Raw genomic sequence first — 20,697 nt, 5'->3', positions numbered from 1 at the left:
AGTACTGGTGTGTGTAGTTAGGTCTATCATGAAATCACTGAGAGAACAAGTATATCATGAAAAGGAATCAGAGCTCACAATAGTCTTAACCTTACATAAAAAAGATATTAGGGAACTGGAGAAATGTTGGTTCAGCAGCTAAAGCACTTGCCAACAAAACTTAATGACCTGGGTTCGATTCTACAGTACACATGTAAAGTCAGATACACAAAGTAGCACATGCATCTGTAGTTTGCTTGCAGTGGTTTGTGCACCTATTCTCTTTGTCTTTGTCTATTTTCTATAGTGCTTTCTGCTTGCAAAAAAGCAAGCAAATTAAGAATCAAACATAGTTAAAAGAACATAGGTACAATGCAGAATTTCATGGAAAAGTGATTGTAAAATGAGGTTTGAAGGATGTGAATTGAGCATAGATTGGCGAAAGAGCAGGGTACATCGTTGGCTGAAGAAGCAAAATGAAAGGCCTGGAGGCCGACTGGGTTACATGTTAACAAGACTGAAAGGTGCCAGGGAAAAATTCAGGCTGTTAAAGCTTAGGACAATTGTTTGTTAGTAAGTTTAGTAACTAAGCACATTTACTGGAGTGATTAAATTTACATTTATTTCTTTATTATTTCTCAGTCGCTCTCCACTTTACTTCTGAAAGTAAGCATCTTTAACTGCTGAACAGTATTCCCAGCCCCTCTACCTTACTTTTTGTGGCAGAGTCTTTCGTTGTCTATCTGGAGCTCACTGATTGTGCTGGTGAACTTGCCAGCGAGCCTTGGGGATCCTCCTGTGCCTGCTTCCGCACTGGGATTACAAGCATTCACCACCTTATCGGGCATTTTACATGGGTGCTGGGGATTAAACTCAAGTCTTCCTGCTAGGATGGCAAGTATTTTACCCAGTGAGCCATGTTCCCAGTCCTAAATGTCCTTTTTATATGTAGAAGTACAGTTTCAGATGTCAGTTCCAGAACACACTAGAAAGATAGCTTTTAGAATTTGCTTCCAGGGTAATTCCATATTAATGATTTGGTTGGATATGGAAATTTGATATTTCAAAAATGGTAAATTAATTATAAACTGTGAGGGAGTATGTCTCTTTCATCATCTAGAAAGAACTTGGTATATAGTCTGAGTAGTTCATACATATGTAAGAAGAAGCACCTTGTGAATCACAGACTTTCTCCTGGCTCTAAAAACCTTACAGAAAAAGACAGAAAAGTGAAAGCACACCCCCTCCCAGAACAGTCTGTAAACATATCATTAAAGATCCTAGTTTACTTAATTTCTGCAGCACATGTGTCAAGACTGTGGAACATTGGTGACAATGCACCGTATTATGATGAGCACCAGGTTCATCTAGATAAAGTTATCCAGACAACACGGAAGGCTGTGTGTAGCACCACTCAGTCAGCAGTCTAATCTTGTTTCTGATCTTGAAGTATTGTCTTGTGTATCTTTCTTCATAAAGCTTTAATACTTATTGTGTTTAGATCATGCTTCTATTTAATGTGAGTGGAAGATGTGTCCTGTACATTCTTCTATATTACTGTGTCTTCAGTTAGTAATTTTTAAAAGGGGGCTTTAAAAAAAGATGACTTCTTTTTTTTTTTTAATTTTTATTTATTTATTTATTTGAGAGCGACAGACACAGAGAGAAAGACAGGTAGAGAGAGAGAATGGGCGCGCCAGGGCTTCCGGCCTCTGCAAACGAACTCCAGACGCGTGCGCCCCCTTGTGCATCTGGCTAACGTGGGACCTGGGGAACCGAGCCTTGAACCGGGGTCCTTAGGCTTCACAGGCAAGCGCTTAACCGCTACGCCATCTCTCCAGCCCAAAAAAAGATGACTTCTTTACAGCTTACAAGTAAAAATGATTTCAATGAATGCTGGTGCCTCTCAGAAACTGGACTGTAGGAACAGGATAGTAAATAATATAGTTTAGAATCATGAATCTAGAATAAAGAGTTTTCCAAAAGCAGGTTAGTAAGAAAGAAACTCGAGACCTTATGCAAAGCAAAAGTCCCAAATTGCCATTCTGGGATTTAAATTGGGGAAATTTAGGGACTCAAATCTGAGAATGGTATTTCAGCAATGCAAGTTTTCAATTTACAGAAGAAAGAAAGAGAGAGAGAGAGGGAGGGAGGGAGGGAGGGAGGGAGGGAGGGAGGGAGGGAGGGAGGGAGGGAGGGAGGGAGGAAGGGAAAGAAAAAATGCCAAATTGTCTTTAGTTCTTGTTTTATTAAATAACAGGAGAGCCAGAGGTGTGCTGCAGTGGTAGAATGCTTGCACGGCATGTCAGAAGCCTTGGGCTTAATCTTTTGAAATTCATCGAAAAATATAAAATAAAAAATGAAGACAAATTAAAAAGGTGAATTTGAGCTTATCAAATATGTTGTGATTCATTTCTAAGTATCTTCTGCATCCCATGTTTCTCAAATGACTGCTTTAAATGCAATAAATTTCTTAAACTATTTTTTGGGAGCGTGAATGGTATGTGTATCTGTGTATGGTGCGCACATGCAGGGGCCAGAGGAAGATATTGGTTGGTTTCTTGTTTCACTCTTTTGCTGTATTTCCTTGAGACAGGTCTCGCACTGAACGTGGAGCTAATGCTGTTTTTGGTAAGACAAGATGACCAGCAAGCCTCAGTGATCCCCCATACCCCAGTATTGGGGTTATAGGCATGCATGGTTATGCCTATCTTTTTACATGGATGCTAGGGATCAAATGCAGGTCCTCACGCTTGTCCAGCAAGCACTCATACTGAGCCATCTCTCCAGTCCCTAAATATCTAATAGTTAATATGTCACATGTGGATGGATGATATAGAAATTTCAGTCTGAACCCTAAATTTGATGCAGGAATTTTGGGTTCCTTGTAACAAACCCATAATTTGGGGTGTTCCTGGATGCTTGTCCTATGAATTCAAAGAATGAAATCTGTGGAGTGGGAGCAATGATGTGTAGTCCCTAATAAACTATAACAAATTCTCATATTCTATCATAACTAGCTTCCCAAATCTGTTCTGTATTTGTGGTGATCATCTTAGTGAGAAACAAAAATGTCAAGGATTTCTAATACGATCACAAAGGTTGTGTGGTATTGAAAGCCATCTTGAGTTTTTTTTTTATTATAAAGTGAGGGAAGATATTTTCATATATTAAAAATTAACAAGAATTATAAATGAGTTAAAGTGTGTGCTTTTATGTGCCACACTTGGGCATAACAACAAATTGTGCATAAATTATAAAAATTAAAACTTCCACACAAAGTTCAAAGGAACAACAAAGCTTGATACATTTCTAATACATTTCTAAAAGGACAGCTAATTGTTTTCTGATTCCTGTGAACAATTAATGAACGCTAGCATATACAAGCCATTTGTATGCCACTTGGTTGAAGCAGTTACAAAATATTATTTATGTTATGGTAATAAAACAGAGTTATTAAACATTTTGTATTTTGTGTGAGTAGAGGGACAAAGGGGAGAATCAAAGAATTCAAAGGAATTTATTGAGTAAGGCAAAAATTCTCTTATGCAAAGACATTTACACAGCGGGAACTTAAGTCCATGTGTGAAGCAGGCTGTTTGCATGGTGAAAAACAAAACAACACCGCCCCCTCCCCTGCTCTCTGTCGGCCTCACCCCCCTCACCCCATTGACATGCATAGCTGGCCTGGTAGGTGTAAAAATAGACTGGCAGTGCCTGAACTGGAAATGGTCACTGAATGCGGGCTGCAGTTGCTAGGGTTTTGAGTTCTCTCGGACACCAGCAGGCCAGCCAGCAGATGGGGAGGATTGGTGAGGGGCATGTAGGGGAACTAAGCAGACAAGCCACGGTTCATCTTGAGCCCACTTTAGAGGATCCGGGGGAGCCCAGGACAGAGAGCCGAGGGCAAGGACAGGCCCACGGACAGCAGTAACTGTAGAGCTGAGATGGGAAATGCAGCTGTCTGTTCGTCCTGCCATGCAGACAAGAGTGTCCGAGCTCAAGGCAACATGCAGGAATTGGATAAAACTCCAGACTTCTATGGCTGTAACAGCGATGATATCAAGAAAACTGAACTGTGGGTAAGTTGTAGGCCACAAATAAGGAAGATGGTGGCCTAAGGACCAACAGTGAAGCTCATTGGTTATTTCTTTCAACTTCCTAGAAGCTGAGGGAATAAAACCAATGTGATCTAACCACGTGATTCCCTGGGATTCAGTGGCTTGCTGTTTTGTCCTAATGCTACGAAGGGCCACATGTTGGTGTCTTCTTGATTCTCTCTAGTTATAAACTGATGTTTTGGGGAGTTGCATTGCACTGTGCCTTTAATTTGGAATTTTGTTCAGAGCTGAGCATACGTATGTCCTATTCCATTATAGAAGGACTTTGGGCGGTAGTGTAGACTGTCATAATTGCTTAGGCTGCCAAATTCTTTTGCCTATTTATATGTTCTTGTACAGTCCATTCCCCCCCCCCCCGCCCCAGGTCATATAGCATTTTGAAGAATGTACTATCTTAGAATCCTAGTTTTGCCTATAATGATATGTTACTTCTCAGAATTGAGTAACTTCAGGAAGCCTTTAAAATCCAGCTGGATTATGATAGGAATATTGTGTAAAAAGACTTGATGACTTTTACATTTTAAAAAAGTATTTATTTATTTGAGAGAGAGAGAATAGTCTTGGGCTTGCCAGAGGTGTCAGCCACTGCAAACGGACTCCAGACACATGCTACCTTGAAAATCTGGTTTATGTGGGTCCTGGGAAATTGAACTGGGGTCCTTTGGATCTGCAAGCAAGCACCTTAACCACTGAACCACCTCTCCAGCTTGACTTCTAGATTTTAGTAGTTAAGTAGCATAGTTTATTTCTTAAAATTAGTGCAAAGGGTTATTGTGATTTTTTAAATGCCAGGAATATCTTTGTGACACATGTTTTAATTGTCATATTTGTTAGATAGAAGATCCCAGAACTTGGCCTTACTGGCCTTACTAATTCAGACTGAAACTACGAAGCTAAGTTGTGGAGGATTTCTGGGTGGGGGAAACCTGAGGGCTTTCCTCATGTCCAGTGTTCACGGATATTTCTAGAAGTGATGCTCTTGAGGGGTGCCTTGCTCTTTTGGCTTTTCCTCTAACCTGGATGAGATCCATTATTGTAATAGTAAGATCATAATGAAACTGAGCCCCAAATTTAGTGTCTGTCAAATACAAACTGCTTTCAGGAAAATGTGTGTAGCTGGATGAGAGGGGCCGAAAGCCCTGTAGTGAGGCAAAGCAGGCCCTTCTGATGAAGTTACGCATGCGCAGGATGAAAGTGTAAGGTTGGAAGCGCTCCCTCTGGGGAAAGGAAGCTGCTGGCTGTAACAACTGCACAGGTATGTGGGCAGTCAGAAGCAGAGGTTTTCTCTTTCTGGACCAGAGTTTAAATTAGCCACTTCCACTGGGAGATGCTCTAAGGATCTCTCTCAACAAGCTCTGCTAATGTTGCTGAGTGTACAGGAATAACAGGTGAGCAAGTGTAACTTCTTGCTTGCTTGGTGCCAGATATAAATACATTCTCTAGGAATTAATCCCCTCATTTAAGTAGCAGTTTGTTGGCTGGAGAAATGGCTTAGTGATTAAGGCACATGCCTGCTATGCCAAAGGACTAAGGTTCAGTTTCCCCAGTACCCACATAAAGCCAGATGCACACTCTGGCACATGTGTCTGGAGTTTGTTTGCAGTGACTAGAGGCCGTGGTGTGCCAATTCTCTCTTTTGCTCTCTCTCTCTCTCTTTCTCTCTGTCTCTCAAATAAATAAAATATTTTTTGACAAAAGCAGTTTGTGGGCTGGAGGGATAGCTTAGCAATTAAGGCATTTACCTGCAAAGGCAAAGGCAGGTTCTATTCCCCAGGACTCATGTTAGCCAGATGCACAAGGGGGTGCATGCGCCTGGAGTTCGTTTGCAATGGCTGAAGGCCCTGGCGTGCCCATTTTCTCTCTCTTTCTCTGTCAAATGAATAAATAAAATAAAATATTATTTAATAAAAGCAATTTGTGATGAGAGGAAACTTAAGATTTCATTGCTCCAATAGAGGTTTTAAAAGTGGAGGATAGAAGTGGCAATATCTAAAGGAGTATCCAGGTGCTTCCTGGTAAAGAGGAAGTAACATCCCGGTAGAAGTCAAGGGGGAGAATCAGAAACACACTCAGAACTTCAACACTCAGACAGCTATTGAATATTTCATTTGAAAATAATATTTGAGGGCTGGATTTCTCCATGGTTAAGATGATTGCCTGAAAATCCTGATGACTTAGGCTCAGTTCCCCAGTATCCATAGCAGAGTTAGATGGACAAAGTGGCACATGCATCTTGAGTTTGTATGCAGTAATTAGAGGCTCTGGTGTGCCATACCCATTTTTTTTCTCTCTCTCTCATTCTCTCTCTCTCTCTCTCTGTCAGTCTTTACTTGCAAATAAATAAAAGTAAAATAAAATAAACAAAATGATATCTGAGAGCATTCTTCCTGGGTGTGATGTTGCATACCTGTAATCCTAGCACTTGAGAGGTGGAAGCAGTTAGTGAGGAGTTGAAGGCCAGCCTGTGTTATAGAGTTCTAGGCTAGTCCACATTATCTGATGCCCTGTCTCAAAACTACTACCACCACCAACAAAAACAAACAAAAACCAAAAGAACATTGTCTTTTAAAAATTCTCTGTCTCTTAATATGTCGATTGGCAATAAAAAAAAACCTTGATTTTTTTTCAAATGTATTTTTTTTCTGAGCTTTCTACCCAGAGTGTCTCTTCTTTTGCTAAGAGGCAAAATAATGATGAATATTTAATTTAATGCCAAGGGTGGATTAAGTACAATGAGTGGTTTTATGTAGCATAAGTTTCACAAACCTAAGAAACCTGTTATTTTTCTTTATTTTAAAACAAGTATCAGGAAAACTGAAGTCACCCACTCATTAACACTAAATAGACAATCACATCCATGCATATCCTAGTTAGGGATCAACAACTGTTAAGAACTTTCAAAAGATATTTAATTATTCTTTTTATTGAAGTGAAAATAGAAACAGAGGCTTTGGTATGTCGTTTTCCTTTGGGAAATAAGCTTATAAATGATTTATAGAGCTAGTTGTATTGTTGGGCCAAGAGTTACAAATGAGTATGTCTTCCAGTTTTATTCGTTACCACAAATTAATGAAAACTATAAATCTAAGATATTACATCTATAAAACTTATACAAAATTAGTACTTCATTATTTTGTATATATTACACTTAGTTTTTAAATATACTTTTTATTTGGAAAGATGAATATAGCACTGTAGAAGGAATCACTCAGATACCATTGGCACTGGGCATACTGGTGCTTGCCTGATTTCAAATTGGAGACCAGTGTAGAACATGTGTGCTCTTTTATAAAGACAAAGCAAGCCAGACCAGAATAATTTCTAGATGCATTGTATAGCATAACATGGGAAATTATATAAAAATAATTATAAAATGAAAATAAGTGTATTTTGGCAGGATTATAATTTTAAGCTTTACAGCAGTTGTCAAAAAGTATAGTGACTGGGCATGGTGTAACATGCCTTTAGTTCTAGCACTTGGGAGGCAGAAGATCACTGTAAGTTCAAGGCTACCTTGAGACTACAAAGTGAATTCTAGATCAGCCTGAGCTAGTGTGAAACCTTCAAAAAACAACAACAAAAATTACAGTGACAAATATGAATAGTAAATATATCATAAACACTTTAAAATTCAGCAACTGAAAATAATATATCATTTTTCTAATGTATGTACACATGAAAGTTAAAATCCAGAGCAAAGGTAATAAAAGTCTGTAAAGGTCTAGAAAGCAAATGTTAGAGACTTTGGAACACATTCTGCTGCAGCTGTTCTCTGGATGTAGCCACAGTGATAGACACACAAACAAGCTCAGCTATCTTAACATAATTACTCAGTTTTTCTATTAGTAAAGTTTCAGCTGCTATTTTTTCAATTTATAATTACTGAATTAAGTTACTATTTTTTTAGTTTGTAAAGACAAAAATGAAAATAAATTACCATCATAGCTATTAATCTACTAAAGATAGTGATTAATTTGTTAAAGATATTAGCTTATATATATGCATATATGTGCATATATATATGACTAGTATTCAATTTTTGAAAATTGTTGACTTATAAATATTTCTGGGCATGCTACAAATTGTTCTGGTAATTTTATTTTTATTTATTTATTTTAGATACAGGGAGATAGAGGGAGAGAGATAATGGGCATGCCAGGGCCTCTAGCTACTGCAAATGAACTCTAGATGCATGTGCCTCTATGTGCATCTGGCTTAGATGGAATCTGGAGAATTGAACCTGAGTCCTTAGGCTTCGCAGGCAAGTGACTTAACTGCTAAGTCATCTCTCCAGCCCTGTTCTGGTAATTTTGAAAGCAACTTGATTTGGAAATACATTTCAAAACTTGGTTATAATATCAGTTTTTGATTTTACCAGTGAAGACTGTAGTGCAGGGAAGCATTTGCGTGGAAAGGAAGCATAGACAGATGTGCTAGAAAGATGTGCCACCTGCAACTATGTATAACTGGGCTGTTCTGAACTTGAATCCACCCACTTGAGTATCTCCACACCCATCCTGCCTTGACTCAACCCCTCAAAGTCGATAGAAAATTTCACCCTGAAGAAGCCTCACTTCAAATCCACTGAGAACATGTCTGCATTTTTAAGAAAAATGGTACACTTTCAAGCACATATCATGCTTTTCCTCTGCCATGTGGTGGTGGCTGCTTACAGGAGTCCTTAAAACACTAAGTATCTGCCATGTTCAAAACTTGCTCTGAAGCTCCTACACAGAGGGCAGGAGAGAATGAAGAACAAATTACAAATTTCAACTGTTTATAAATTTTTATTTAGAATAAGTGCTGGTAATATAGAATTTTCAGTTCTCTCTATCATTCTTTTCAGAACTTTGGCTGTGTTTCTGAGATGTTATTAATTATGCAGTAGAAAACTACATCATTCAGATATGTTTTATTTTCATTTATTCAAAATTTTAAATTTTATTTGCAAAGAGAGGGGCAAAGGGGGCAAGGAAATGGGCACACCAATGCTTCTTGCTACTGAAATCAAACTGCAGATGCATGCACACCTTTGTGCATCTGGTTTTATGTGGGTGTTGAGGAATTGAACCCAGGGCACCAGGCTTTGCAAGCAAATGCCTTTATCTGCTGAGAAGTCTCTCCAGTCCTTCCACTTTCATTCTTATAGAAAAGGTATGAATCTTGTACTTTCTCTTGTGTAAGAAGTAGCATAGGAAATCCCCTATAAAAGGATGGCTCTCTGGCTCGGACATGCACCTGAAACACTGTGGAGGGTCCATTTGAAGCCCAGGGAGGGATTGTTGACTATGTTTTGCTCAGGTGCAATCTAGAACAGGATCACAAGAGCTAACTGTGCTTCCTTCTTTTGGCTTGTATTTTTGGTGGCACCACTTATTAATTGGGTATTGCCTGTGACTGTATTTTTCTTGCATTAGGAGTACATATTTATGTTGGTTTCTTTAACATATCAAACTGACTTCTCAATTTGTCCCAGAGCAAAACCATAATTGTCATGTTTTTATCACAGATGTTAGGTTATCTATCCTGGTTGAATTTTGAATTACCATCCTTTTCATTATTATACTCTCAGAGATTTTCAGTTTTATGTTTCATGTATTTTCACATTTTGTCTCGATGGCCATGAGCTTTTAGTTCTTTTAATCATTCTTTTCATTATTCTATAAATTTTATTATTATTTTAGACTGCAAACATTGAATCCTGCTCTTGTTATAAAAACATTTTAGCTTTTTTGTTTTTGTTTTTGTTTTTGTTTTTTTTCGAGGTAGAGTCTCATTCTAGCCTAGACTGACCTGGAATTCACTATGTAATCTCAGGGTGGCCTCGAAATCACAGAGACCCACCTACCTCTGCCTCCCAAGTGCTGGGATTAAAGGCGTGCACCACCACGCATTTTAGCATTTTTTATATTATGGTAATATAAAAGACACTAAGATAATTAGTGACTTTATATTGAGGTAGGTATAGTTATAGGGCTGACAAGACAAGTTCCTGTGGAAAGGAGAGAGATGGACTTTAAGCATATATGCTGAGAGGAAAAGCATGCTGCTTCCCTGAGAGGGAATAAGCCAGAGCATTCAGGGCATAGGAAAACAGATAGTGGGGCCAGAGCTCAGTGAATGAAGCAAAGAAACAAAGATCTGAGAGGGAGGCATGGGAAAGCCTGAGCAGAAGTTGTTGGTTTGTCTTTTTTCCCCTCATATCATCTGATTTGGTAAAATCATTCAGTTTCCATTCACATTCACACTGTAGTAGAGGACTTAATGAGGATTATAGCCCAGGAAATGGTAGGGCTTCATTTAGCTGTTTATTTTTTTATTTTTTATTTTTTTTTACTTAGGGTCTTGCTCTATCCAAGGCTGACCTGGAATTCTCTATGTAGTTTCAAGGTGGCCTTGAACTCAGGGTAATCTTCCTGCCTCTGACTTCTGAGTGCTGGGATTAAAGTCCTGTGCCACCACTCCCAGCTTCATTTAACCTTTGACAGTATCCACCTTTTCAATGGTGGAGGACTGTGATCTTAGCAGATGGGAACAGAAGAAACCAATTTATCAGGATCCTCTGAACAGATGAAAGTGAGCAGTGATCAGACTAAAACTGCGTTTTCTTTTATACTAAGGCATTATGTTGTGGCTATAAAAGAAAAAAAAAATGATTTTGTTGACTTAAGCAACTGAGTACAAGATAGTACTGTATACTAAAAGGAAGTGGATTGTGTGTCTGTCTGTCTGTCATGGCACATATGGGGAAGTCTGAGGACGACTCTTGAGATGTTTGTCCTTTCCCTCTGTTATATTTCAGACAGGGTCTCTCTTTCTGTTGTTTTGGTTTTGCTATTTGGTATATGCCAGTCTAGCTTCTGGATTCTCCTGGCTTTGCCTCCCATTGCCATAATCACTTTTGGTTTGCGTCTGCCTTAATATGGGCGGTGAGCAAATTGAACTTGCATCAACAGCACTGTAAGCAAGTACCTTTAACCACTGAGCCACCTCCTAGTCCAAGTGGGTTAAACTTTCTTCAGTTTTGAGTGAGTTTAAATGGTACAAGGGAGTATTATCTTGTGAAGCAATTATATAAAATAATAGTTTTTTCTTTGTATAGTTAGATATTAACTCTAATAAAATCTTAGAATATAATGAAAATCAGCCTGCTTAAGCATTTCAAGGACTTATAAATGATATAGAACATGGTGGTATAATTTTGAGATGATTTATTTAAATGATAGAAATCAGGAATTAAGGCCAGTTGTGCAAGTAGGACTTATCCACATATAACCAATTAAGTATTAGACATGATAAAATTAAGTTGTACCCGAGTGGTGATAAATGGGCCATTATAAGGATACTGAAGAAGGGAAGAAGCACTATAATCCTCAGAGCTCTGGGATTACTCATGCACAGGAACATTCAGCCAGTCTATGGCAGAAGAGCTTTCATGAAGGCTCATTAGAGAGCCACTGGCATGAGCCTGCCAAGCTAGTCCTTCTCCTGAGGCAACTAGACCTTATCCTCAGGATTGCCAGCCTACCTGCCTCCTTCAAATATGCAAGCAGGGCATGAGGCTTGGTTTCCAAGCACCACCCCCCAACCTCTGTGCTGTAGAGGGCATCCACTGTGATTGGCTGCAGCCTGAGTGGAGCTAGTTGTTAAATATTTGGAATGCTCCTCCTGATGGAGGAAGAGCTTCAAGTAGATTTTGGAAGCAGGTTGCTGTTTGAAATAACACTCACTTATGTTATTCATTAAACTCGGCCTGCTGATGAGTCAGCCTTGGCTTAAATGAATGCATTCCAAAGATGGACAAAGGAGAAGCTCCATGCTGTCAGTTTGGTAAGAGAACACAGATATTATGGAGTGCCTGAGAATGGCAAGTCAATCTCAGAGAGTCACACAAATACCAAGGCTACTTAACTCATTATGGAAAATCACCCACTTAGTCTTGCAGTCAGAATATGCCCCACTTATGGCATAACACCCACTGGGGAAGTGTGGAGCCTATGAAATGTGGATTAAAAAAAACAACAACTTGGGATCCGACCATTAAGAACTACATAAACCAAAATGTAGAATGTGGACTATAGTAATGAAAGTCACTTGGAACTGAAATCTAAGGCTGTTTTGGAAGAATCAGTAAAGTTGTGGTGTGCATTTCAAAACTGTGTCCTCTTTGACATGACTAACAAAGTACCTACCACCTGTAATAGTGCTTGGTGAAAATTTCTGGGAAAACGAATGGAGTACTGACCAGGAACGCACTCAAAGCAACAAATCTAGGTGAGGATGTTTTACATCAGCAGATGGCATATCCCCAAAGGTAACGGAGGCTGCAAAATGGCAATGAGGTGCTAAAAAGGTTAAAACTATTGGAAGAACTGACATTTAAAAAAATGTTTTTGTTTATTTTTACTTATTGGAGAGTGACAGAGAGAGAGAGAGAGGCAGATAGATAGATAGATAGAGAGAGAGAGAGACAATGGGTGCGCCAGGGCCTCCAGCCACTGCAAACCGAACTACAGATGCGTGCGTGGGTCCTGGAGAATCGAGCCTCGAACCGAGGTCCTCAGGCTTCACAGGCAAGCGTTTAATCGCTAAGCCATCTCTCCAGCCCATGAACTGACATTTTTACTATCAACTTATGCATGCCTCTGAAGCCTAAGGACCCAGGTTCGATTCTCCAGGTCCCATGTAAGCCAGAGGCACATAATGGTGCATGCATCTGGAGTTCATTTGCAGTGGCTAGAGGCCCTGGCATGCCTATTCCCACTCGTTATATCACTGTCTATAATAAATAAATAAAAATAAATCTTTAAAAAAGCAATATACTCTTATTTCAACTGCATATAGTATTTTATGAAATATCAACTGGATGTGACATATACATATATATTAGAAAATGATGCAGCTTTTCTTGAATGGTTATTCACAATAATACATTGTGCAAACATTACAATGGTTACTTTTCTTAAGGCAAGTCAAGCACACTTTTTTTATGTGAGAGAGTGAGAATGAAAGTGAACACTAAGGATAATTGGCACACCAGGGCCTCCAGCCACTGTAATCGAACTCCAGATGCTCGTACCACCTTGTGCACATGTGCAACCTTGTGGGCTTGCATAACCTTGCATGTCTGGCTTATGTTGACTTATGTGGAATCTGAAGAGTTAAACATGAGTCCTTCTTCGGCTTCGCAGGCAAGCGCATTCACTGCTAAGCTATATCTTCAGCCCTAAGTAGTTACATTTTAAAGAAAGAAATGTATACTTTTTTGAAAGATTGCATTGTGATATGAGGAATGATAGAAATAGTCAATATCTAATATATGCCTCTTGCATTTTTTTACAATTAAGTACATCAAAACCAAACATTTCTATTTATTTGAGCTGAGTGATGACTTTTGAAATACTATTTCTTCTGCTGTGTTTCACAAGACTAGGTCTCCTGTACAGACAATGTCTTTTCAAGGTCACATATCTGGTGATGGAACTGAGAATTCACTGGAGAGCTCACTGTTCAACTATATTTTGCTCCCTTCCCACACAGACATCTGCTGTGACTCTTACTCTCAGTTGCTGATTTAAGTCCCCTTTACTTACATTTATTATGACTGGAAATATCCACTCATTGTGTGAGTCCTTCATTTTTATTTAGGGTTTCTCTTTGAAATTTTGGTCATATTGTATCATTTTTGCTTATTAAAATTTAGTGTTGACTTTTCAATGCTTATTTTCACATCAATTTGTGTGGGTTTATGTAACCATAGCAAAACTTTTAAAAAATTTTTTTGGTAGTCTCGGGGTGGCCTTGAACTCATGGCAATCCTCCTACCTCTGCCTCCCAAGTGCTAGGATTAAAGGCATGTGCCATCATGTAGGTGCTCATTTTTAAAATTTTTTTTTTAATTTTATTTATTTATTTATTTGAGAGCGACAGACACAGAGAGAAAGACAGAAAGAGGGAGAGAATGGGTGCGCCAGGGCTTCCAGCCTCTGCAAACAAACTCCAGACGCGTGCGCCCCCTTGTGCATCTGGCTAACATGGGACCTGGGGAACTGAGCCTCGAACTGGGGTCCTTAGGCTTCACAGGCAAGCGCTTAACTGCTAAGCCATCTCTCCAGCCCAGGTGCTCAATTTTTAAGGTGTGTGTTTCACACACTTGTTCATATAACTATAGTGCCTAATTATTTCTTTTCAAAATGGTTTATGATATTCAACTTCTTTTCCAGTGTTGCGTGATTCATTTTGATGCTCAGTGGGGTTGTAGTTGATAAAGCTTCTTTGACATGGGAGGTAAAGTTAATCTGTATACAGCCAGCTCCACCTGCTAGGATGAACAAACAGTCAAAACAGACACAGTTTATGGGAGGAATGGGATTATTTCATGTTTGTAAGGGGAACTTCCCCTGGAAGTTCCATAATGGTGAGAAAAAGTGGCTCCTTTTTCACAGATCCATATACAAGCACCACCAAAAGCAAGCAGAAAACCAATATCAAAACTACAGGGAATCTAGGCAGAACTCACTCTGCATACCTTAGGCTGGAATTCAGGTCCACCTCCAGTAACACCTCTTCTAGCCAGGCAGCTGGAGACAAGCTTTGTAATAGAAACACCTGAGTCAATTTGCTGGCATTCAAACTACCACATAATCCTTTAGATTAGCACATCTCAAAGGGTGTTCTGTGAACATCCATATCAGAAGAACCACTTAAGGTGTTTTAGAATTGGGTAGCCCACTTGACCCCTTCTGAATCTCATGGTTGGGAAAGGACTGTGTATTTAACAAAACAGCACATGATCTCCAAGTAACCCTTCAGTGCACTAAGATATGATAACCACTAGTTTGTTTTAAGTGATTGGTAGACATTACTGAAGAGATAAAGCTGAATATATAATGTCAGCACATAAGGATACAGAATTTTAAAATTCTTTCACATTGTCCATCCAGATTAGTTCAGCTTGTTGCCAACACTCTGTTCATAATGAACGAAGGCAAGACTGCACTGAGCATGTGGGAACAAAGATGTTCTGCCAGCAAACAGGACCCCTGCAGCTTTATGCATCATCTACAAAGTCAGAAAGATGTACTGTAGTGCAGTGCTGTTTTAAACTGCAACACTTAGAATACCTACAGAGAGTCTTTCTTTATTGTTTAACCTTGTCAGCTACCATCAGAAATCTGGGTAGTGAGGTACTAAAGAGGTTATTATGAAAGTATGTCCCAAAATTTTAAAATATGTAACTCCATTCCACTATTGAACAGGTAGCTTGAATCGCAAGATTATTCAGAATGATCTGTTACTCCCTTGGAACTGAAGGCTAGTGCAGCCTCCTGACAACATTCCGCACTTCTGCCCAAAAAGTCATGTAGCACAGGAGAGATGATTGAACAAAAGTCCTCTGGCTTCATTCGAAGTTCTTAGCACAACTGTTAAAAGGAAAACTGTAGACAAATTGAATTTAGGAGAGTTTATTTGAGCCAAAACCAATTCACAAGTCAACCAGCTCTGTGAAGCAGTGTCTCCATTCTGCACCAGGTGGGCAGGAATTATAGACAGAAACGGAAGTGACACACAGAAACAGCTTCCTTGGCTACAGGGCAGCATTTGCCTCATTTGAGCCTTGCTGCTGAACTATTTGTCTTACCTGGATGTGGTCTGACCAGTTGACAGTCTGTGATTGAGCAACTCTCAGTGGCTGTGATTGGTTCAGACTCAGCAACTTATTATAAGAGTATACTGATGCAATTTGTTGACATGCTAAGTTAGGTTGCAGTTTGCTACCTAGGGATTCAGAGCATAAAATATACTAAGACAACTTTAGGTCAAATTTCACTTGATTTAGTGTATCTAATATGAAATAACAAATATGTGATACCTCACATAGTTTATCTGTACAAAAATTTAATTACTTAATTAGTTCTTAATTAGTTTATTTCAAGACAATTTCAGCCAATATTAAATTTCATAAGTTCTTTCTCCTCCTTTCCTTCCTCCCTTTCTTCATTCTTCCCTCCCCTTGTCTAACATGCAAATACAGATTGAAAAAACTAATCTTTTCTTTGGTGGTGGTTTGAATGTCCTCACTATTAATTTTGTTTTGTTGTGTTTTGTTTTTTGAGGAAAGGTATCACTCTAGCCCACACTGACCTGGAATTCACTCTGTATTCTCAGGGGGCCTCGAACTTGTAGTGATCCTCTTGCCTCTGCCTCCCAAGTGCTGGGATTAAAGGCATGCACCACCATGCCCAGCTATACTCAATATTATTTTTTTTTAAGGAATTAAGCAGTATTCCAGATGGACATGCCAACTGCCATTCTTATTTTACATATTACACATGCGGTTACATCCATGTGCCAGAACCCAGCCATGGACATTAGTCAGCCATTGATGATAAGATGTGAGCTCACCATCTTCGGTCTAACCACTTGTTCTGGCGATAAGACCAGACCTATTCTACCAGGATCACTTTATAACTTAAAGGTGGAAAAGTAGGAAATGACTGGAAAAGGTGATTATAAATCAGTGACATGTATAAATGTGTGTGTGATTTCATATCTATTTTCCATTATTTATAGAGCCCTGTTATCTAGCAGTTTTTGTAATGGTATTTTACAATCATAAATTTTATTAATTTCTGTCAATATTTTGGTAAGTCAAATACTAAGTGTGCTTTAAAAAAAAATTTTTTTTTTTGCTTATTTTATTAGAGAGAGAGAGACAGAGAGAGAGGAAGAGGCAGATAGAGAGAAAGACAGAGGGAGAGAATAGGTGTGCCAGGGCCTCTAGCCACTGCAAACAAATTCCAGACACCTGCACCAACTTGTGCAGCTGGCTTATGTGGGTTCTGGGGAATTGAACCTGGGTCCTTAGGCTTCACAGGCAAGCACATTAACCACTAAGCAATCTCTCCAGCCCTATTTATTTATTTATTTATTTTTGAGGTAGGGTCTTGCTCTAGACCAGGCTGGAATTCACTATGTACTCTTATGGTGGCCTTGAATTCATGGTAGTCCTCTTAACTCTGCCTCCCAAGTACTGGGATTAATGGTGTGTACCACTATGGGTGGATTTCAAGTATGCTTTTAATTGGATACTTGGTATATCATGTTCTCAGGGATTTATACGTCACCTAAGTTAATTCATACTGTTTATACATTTTCTACACAAGTCAACTGTGGCTTACTGGAGCTCAGTCATTTGCTCAAAGGTCACATAGCTCATAATAAGTGACACCTGTATTACAAAAGTAGTTCCAAGCCCACTGTGCTGCTGTGTTGTCACTAACATTAAATAACATCAACAGCAGATTGTAAAGTTTTGGACAACTGGAAAACTACCCACTTAAAAAATTTCAAGTTACTCATGCTTCAACCCTTTCCACTGAAAAAACTTCAAGAGTTAAATGTAAGAGGAAAAAACACAAAGGAAACCTTTTTTTCCCCATTCTAGAAAAAAATGCAGAGAAGTAATTTATTACTTTCAGGGCTGGGAAACATTAAGAATAATTTTTAAAAGTCCTAAACATAGTAGTTTATGTTTTGTACTTTATTAAAAACAAACAGATAAGGACTAGAGAGGTGGCTCAGTGATTAAAGGTGCTTGCTTGCGAAGCCTGAAGGCCCTAGCTCAATTCCTCAGTAGCCATGTAAAGCCAGATGCACAAGGTGGTACATGCATCTGGAGTTTGCTTTCAGAGGCAGGAGGCCTTGGTGCACCTACTCTACTCCTCTTTATTTCAGAATTTTTTTTTAAAGACATCTGTCTGTTTGAAGATTTTCTAGATAAGAAACATTTGGAATGATGAAAGAATAAAAAATAATCCAGACAGAAGAACAGATGAAGAAAAAATGTAATTAACAATATATACATAACAGAGTTTCTAAGTTCTTCAAAAATAAAAAGAAGCAAATCAGAAGTACAGTAGAGTAAAGGGAGGTTGGGTTTATAATTGTGTCAAGATGATCAAGGTGACTCCTACAACCAGTGCAGGGAAATTTCGAAATGTGTATAATGTACATGAAGATTCTACACCCATTGATATTACTTCACCCTTATGAAGTTTTTAAAGATTTTATAAAATATTTATTTATTTAAGAGAGAGAGAGAGAGAGAGAGAGCAAGAGCAAGAACAAGAGAATGGGTATGCCAGGGCCTCTTGCTGCTGCAAAAGGACTCCAGACACATGCACCATTTTGTGCTTCTGGCTTATGTGGGTCCTGTGGAATTAAACGTAGGTCCTTAGGCTTTGCAGGCAAGTCCCTTAACCACTAAGTCATCTCTACAGCTCCACCTTTAGGAATTGAAGCATTGGGCGCAATCAACACAGGGACAAAGACTTATATCTAGCATGTTTTAAGTCATAGACTTATTTAATATAATGCCAATCAAAGGGATAAGTTAGTTCTGTTCAAGTGATAGCAGAAAACTAATATCAGTGATCATCTTACAATAAGCCATTATGAGATGTAGGATATCTTTCAGGACTTTTGCATTGAGACAATACTTTGCAATATTTACTATGCACACAGAGTGCATATAGAAAATTCTAGAAAAAAGCAAGTGAAAATATAAACTTTTAATTTAGGAAATGGGATTATGGCTGCTAGCCATATTTTTAGTTTAGTTTGCAAATGTTTTATGATTCTGTGTATGTGTGTATGAATATGTACATGTTTATAATGATATCCTTCTTAAGAACAAAGATGAGTGAAAAAACATTGGCACTTATACAGCTTGAGACACAGACTCTTACGAAATACATAATTTTGTATTTCTTTAGGATTTGTAACAAATCATTTCATTAAGTATATTACATGTGTTTAAACTTTCAGCCAGCTTGGACAAGAGGGGTAATTATTGTGGGTGCAATTTTACTATTTAATTTATGCTGTGAAGAGGACATTTACTATTACTAGCATGTAAATGACAGATGTAGTGATTAAGAACAGCTGAGACAGGTCTGAAAGCATCTTGAAGTAGTCCTTGCAAAGTCCCTCTAAAGGAAGCATGCTAGCGTTAACTAATAAGACACTGTGCTATATTAGAAATAGAGGAATGAATGCTGCCTTTGAAGCCTGCCACTGCTGTGGAGCTTGGAACTTTTTTTTTTTTTATAGTTAATAGTGATAATTGTGATGGAAGTATTTCTGTAGTTTTATTTATTGAGTATCATAGGCGATACTGTTGTCAAGTAATTAACCATGTCCTTAAAAATTGCAACTCTTTCCTTAGCCACATGACAAAAAATAAGTCTTCCATTCTGGGGGTGTCAGGGAGATATAGATCAAGGTGGTTCTGCTCCTGCCACAAGAAAGTGGATGTGAACATGGGTGCCCCAGCCAATGTGGTGGCAGTAGCTTCTCTCTGGAGCAGGCAGCCATGGCCCATTCATCTGTCAATAGAGAACAACTATACAGTCCTTGTGGAGGGAATTGTGGAGGTGGTAATGAATGGAGGTCTGTCCAGTAAGACTGACTGGGCTTAATCTCATTTCTGCTATTTATTACCTACAAATCTATGAGTAAGTGGCTTAATCCCATTAAGCCTCAGTTTCCTTACTTGGGAATCTTATTAAATAACATTATTAATATATTTGGCATACAGTGAGGCTTGATACTTATATTGTAGTATAAGATATGAGAAAGAAATATAATGTGTGAGAGGTATTATTCACTCCATTCAGATGCTGTGATTCTCGCTGAACAGCTGCAATGTGTGCATACAAAATCACATTGCTGCCTTAAAAAGCAAGTGTAGGGGCTGGGATGATGGTTCAGTGGTTAAATGTGCTTGCTTATAAAGACTGATGGCTTGGGTTTAATTCTCAATCCACTCACATAAGCTGGATATAAAGAGTGGTGCAAGTGTCTGGCATTCATTTGCCTTGGTGTGTGCAAATAATTTTTTTTTAAAAAGTCAAATCTAATCCAGAGACACAGAGGCTCCCAGCACCTCATCACTGAAGCAGACCCAAAATGAACCCAACATGGCTCAGGGAAATTTTGTGGAAGAGGGGGTGGAAAGAATGTCAGAGCCACACATTGGGTCATGATACACAGAAACATTTCTCCTACCCATAACTGTGGGCTAACTCCACAATGCATGACCCATATACCTCAACAAGGAGGGGCCAGGGGGAAGGGGTAGGACATGGACGAGCCTAACAATGGTACCTACCTGTCTGTGTTCACTGAGTACAAAACTAATTAATAAAAAAATTCAAATCTGGATGGCAACTAAAATGCTAATATAATGCTGTATTTGGTAATGAAATATTTAACATTCATAAACATATAGTCATGTAAAAATTATGTCTCAACATAGCTGTTTAATGTGGTGTTTAACATGTTTATCTCAAAACAAATGTAGTAGAGAAAGCATATTATAGTGAATTATCTTACTTAAAATCACAATCCCAAAAGAAACCTTTTGGTCAAGTTAAATATTTATAGTGGCTACTTTACCTAGTCAGTGCTAAATTAATAGTTGTATATGTGAAAATATGCCATTGGTGGAAGAAGCTCAATAATAAAACTCCTCTCTTCACATTTGTGAGGAAAATTAGCCAATAAAAATGGAACGTGCTTAGTGGAAAAGGAC

At 38.6% G+C, this 20,697-nt stretch overlaps 1 protein-coding gene across 31 annotated transcripts in view; it reads left to right on the top strand.

Annotated features, from left to right (window-relative positions):
• Positions 1-20,697, top strand: part of Ank2 (ankyrin 2) — a 710,882-nt gene that overhangs the window by 459,903 nt on the left and 230,282 nt on the right. For 19 of the 31 annotated variants that reach the window (XM_045144509.1, XM_045144504.1, XM_045144492.1 and 16 more), the window contains exon 1: positions 3,912-4,061. The exons of the other annotated variants lie outside the window; for them this stretch is intronic. In XM_045144509.1, coding sequence (XP_045000444.1) covers positions 3,927-4,061 — 135 coding nt within the window. In that variant the 5' untranslated portion in view covers positions 3,912-3,926. Of the gene's footprint in view, positions 1-3,911; positions 4,062-20,697 lie in introns of those variants that run through there. 31 annotated transcript variants of the gene reach the window in all.

The sequence above is a fragment of the Jaculus jaculus genome, chromosome 2, assembly GCF_020740685.1.
Source record: "Jaculus jaculus isolate mJacJac1 chromosome 2, mJacJac1.mat.Y.cur, whole genome shotgun sequence".
NCBI lineage: Eukaryota > Metazoa > Chordata > Mammalia > Rodentia > Dipodidae > Jaculus > Jaculus jaculus.
The sequence above is the reverse complement of the archived record's forward strand: the minus strand, read 5'-3'. Positions and strand labels throughout refer to the sequence as shown.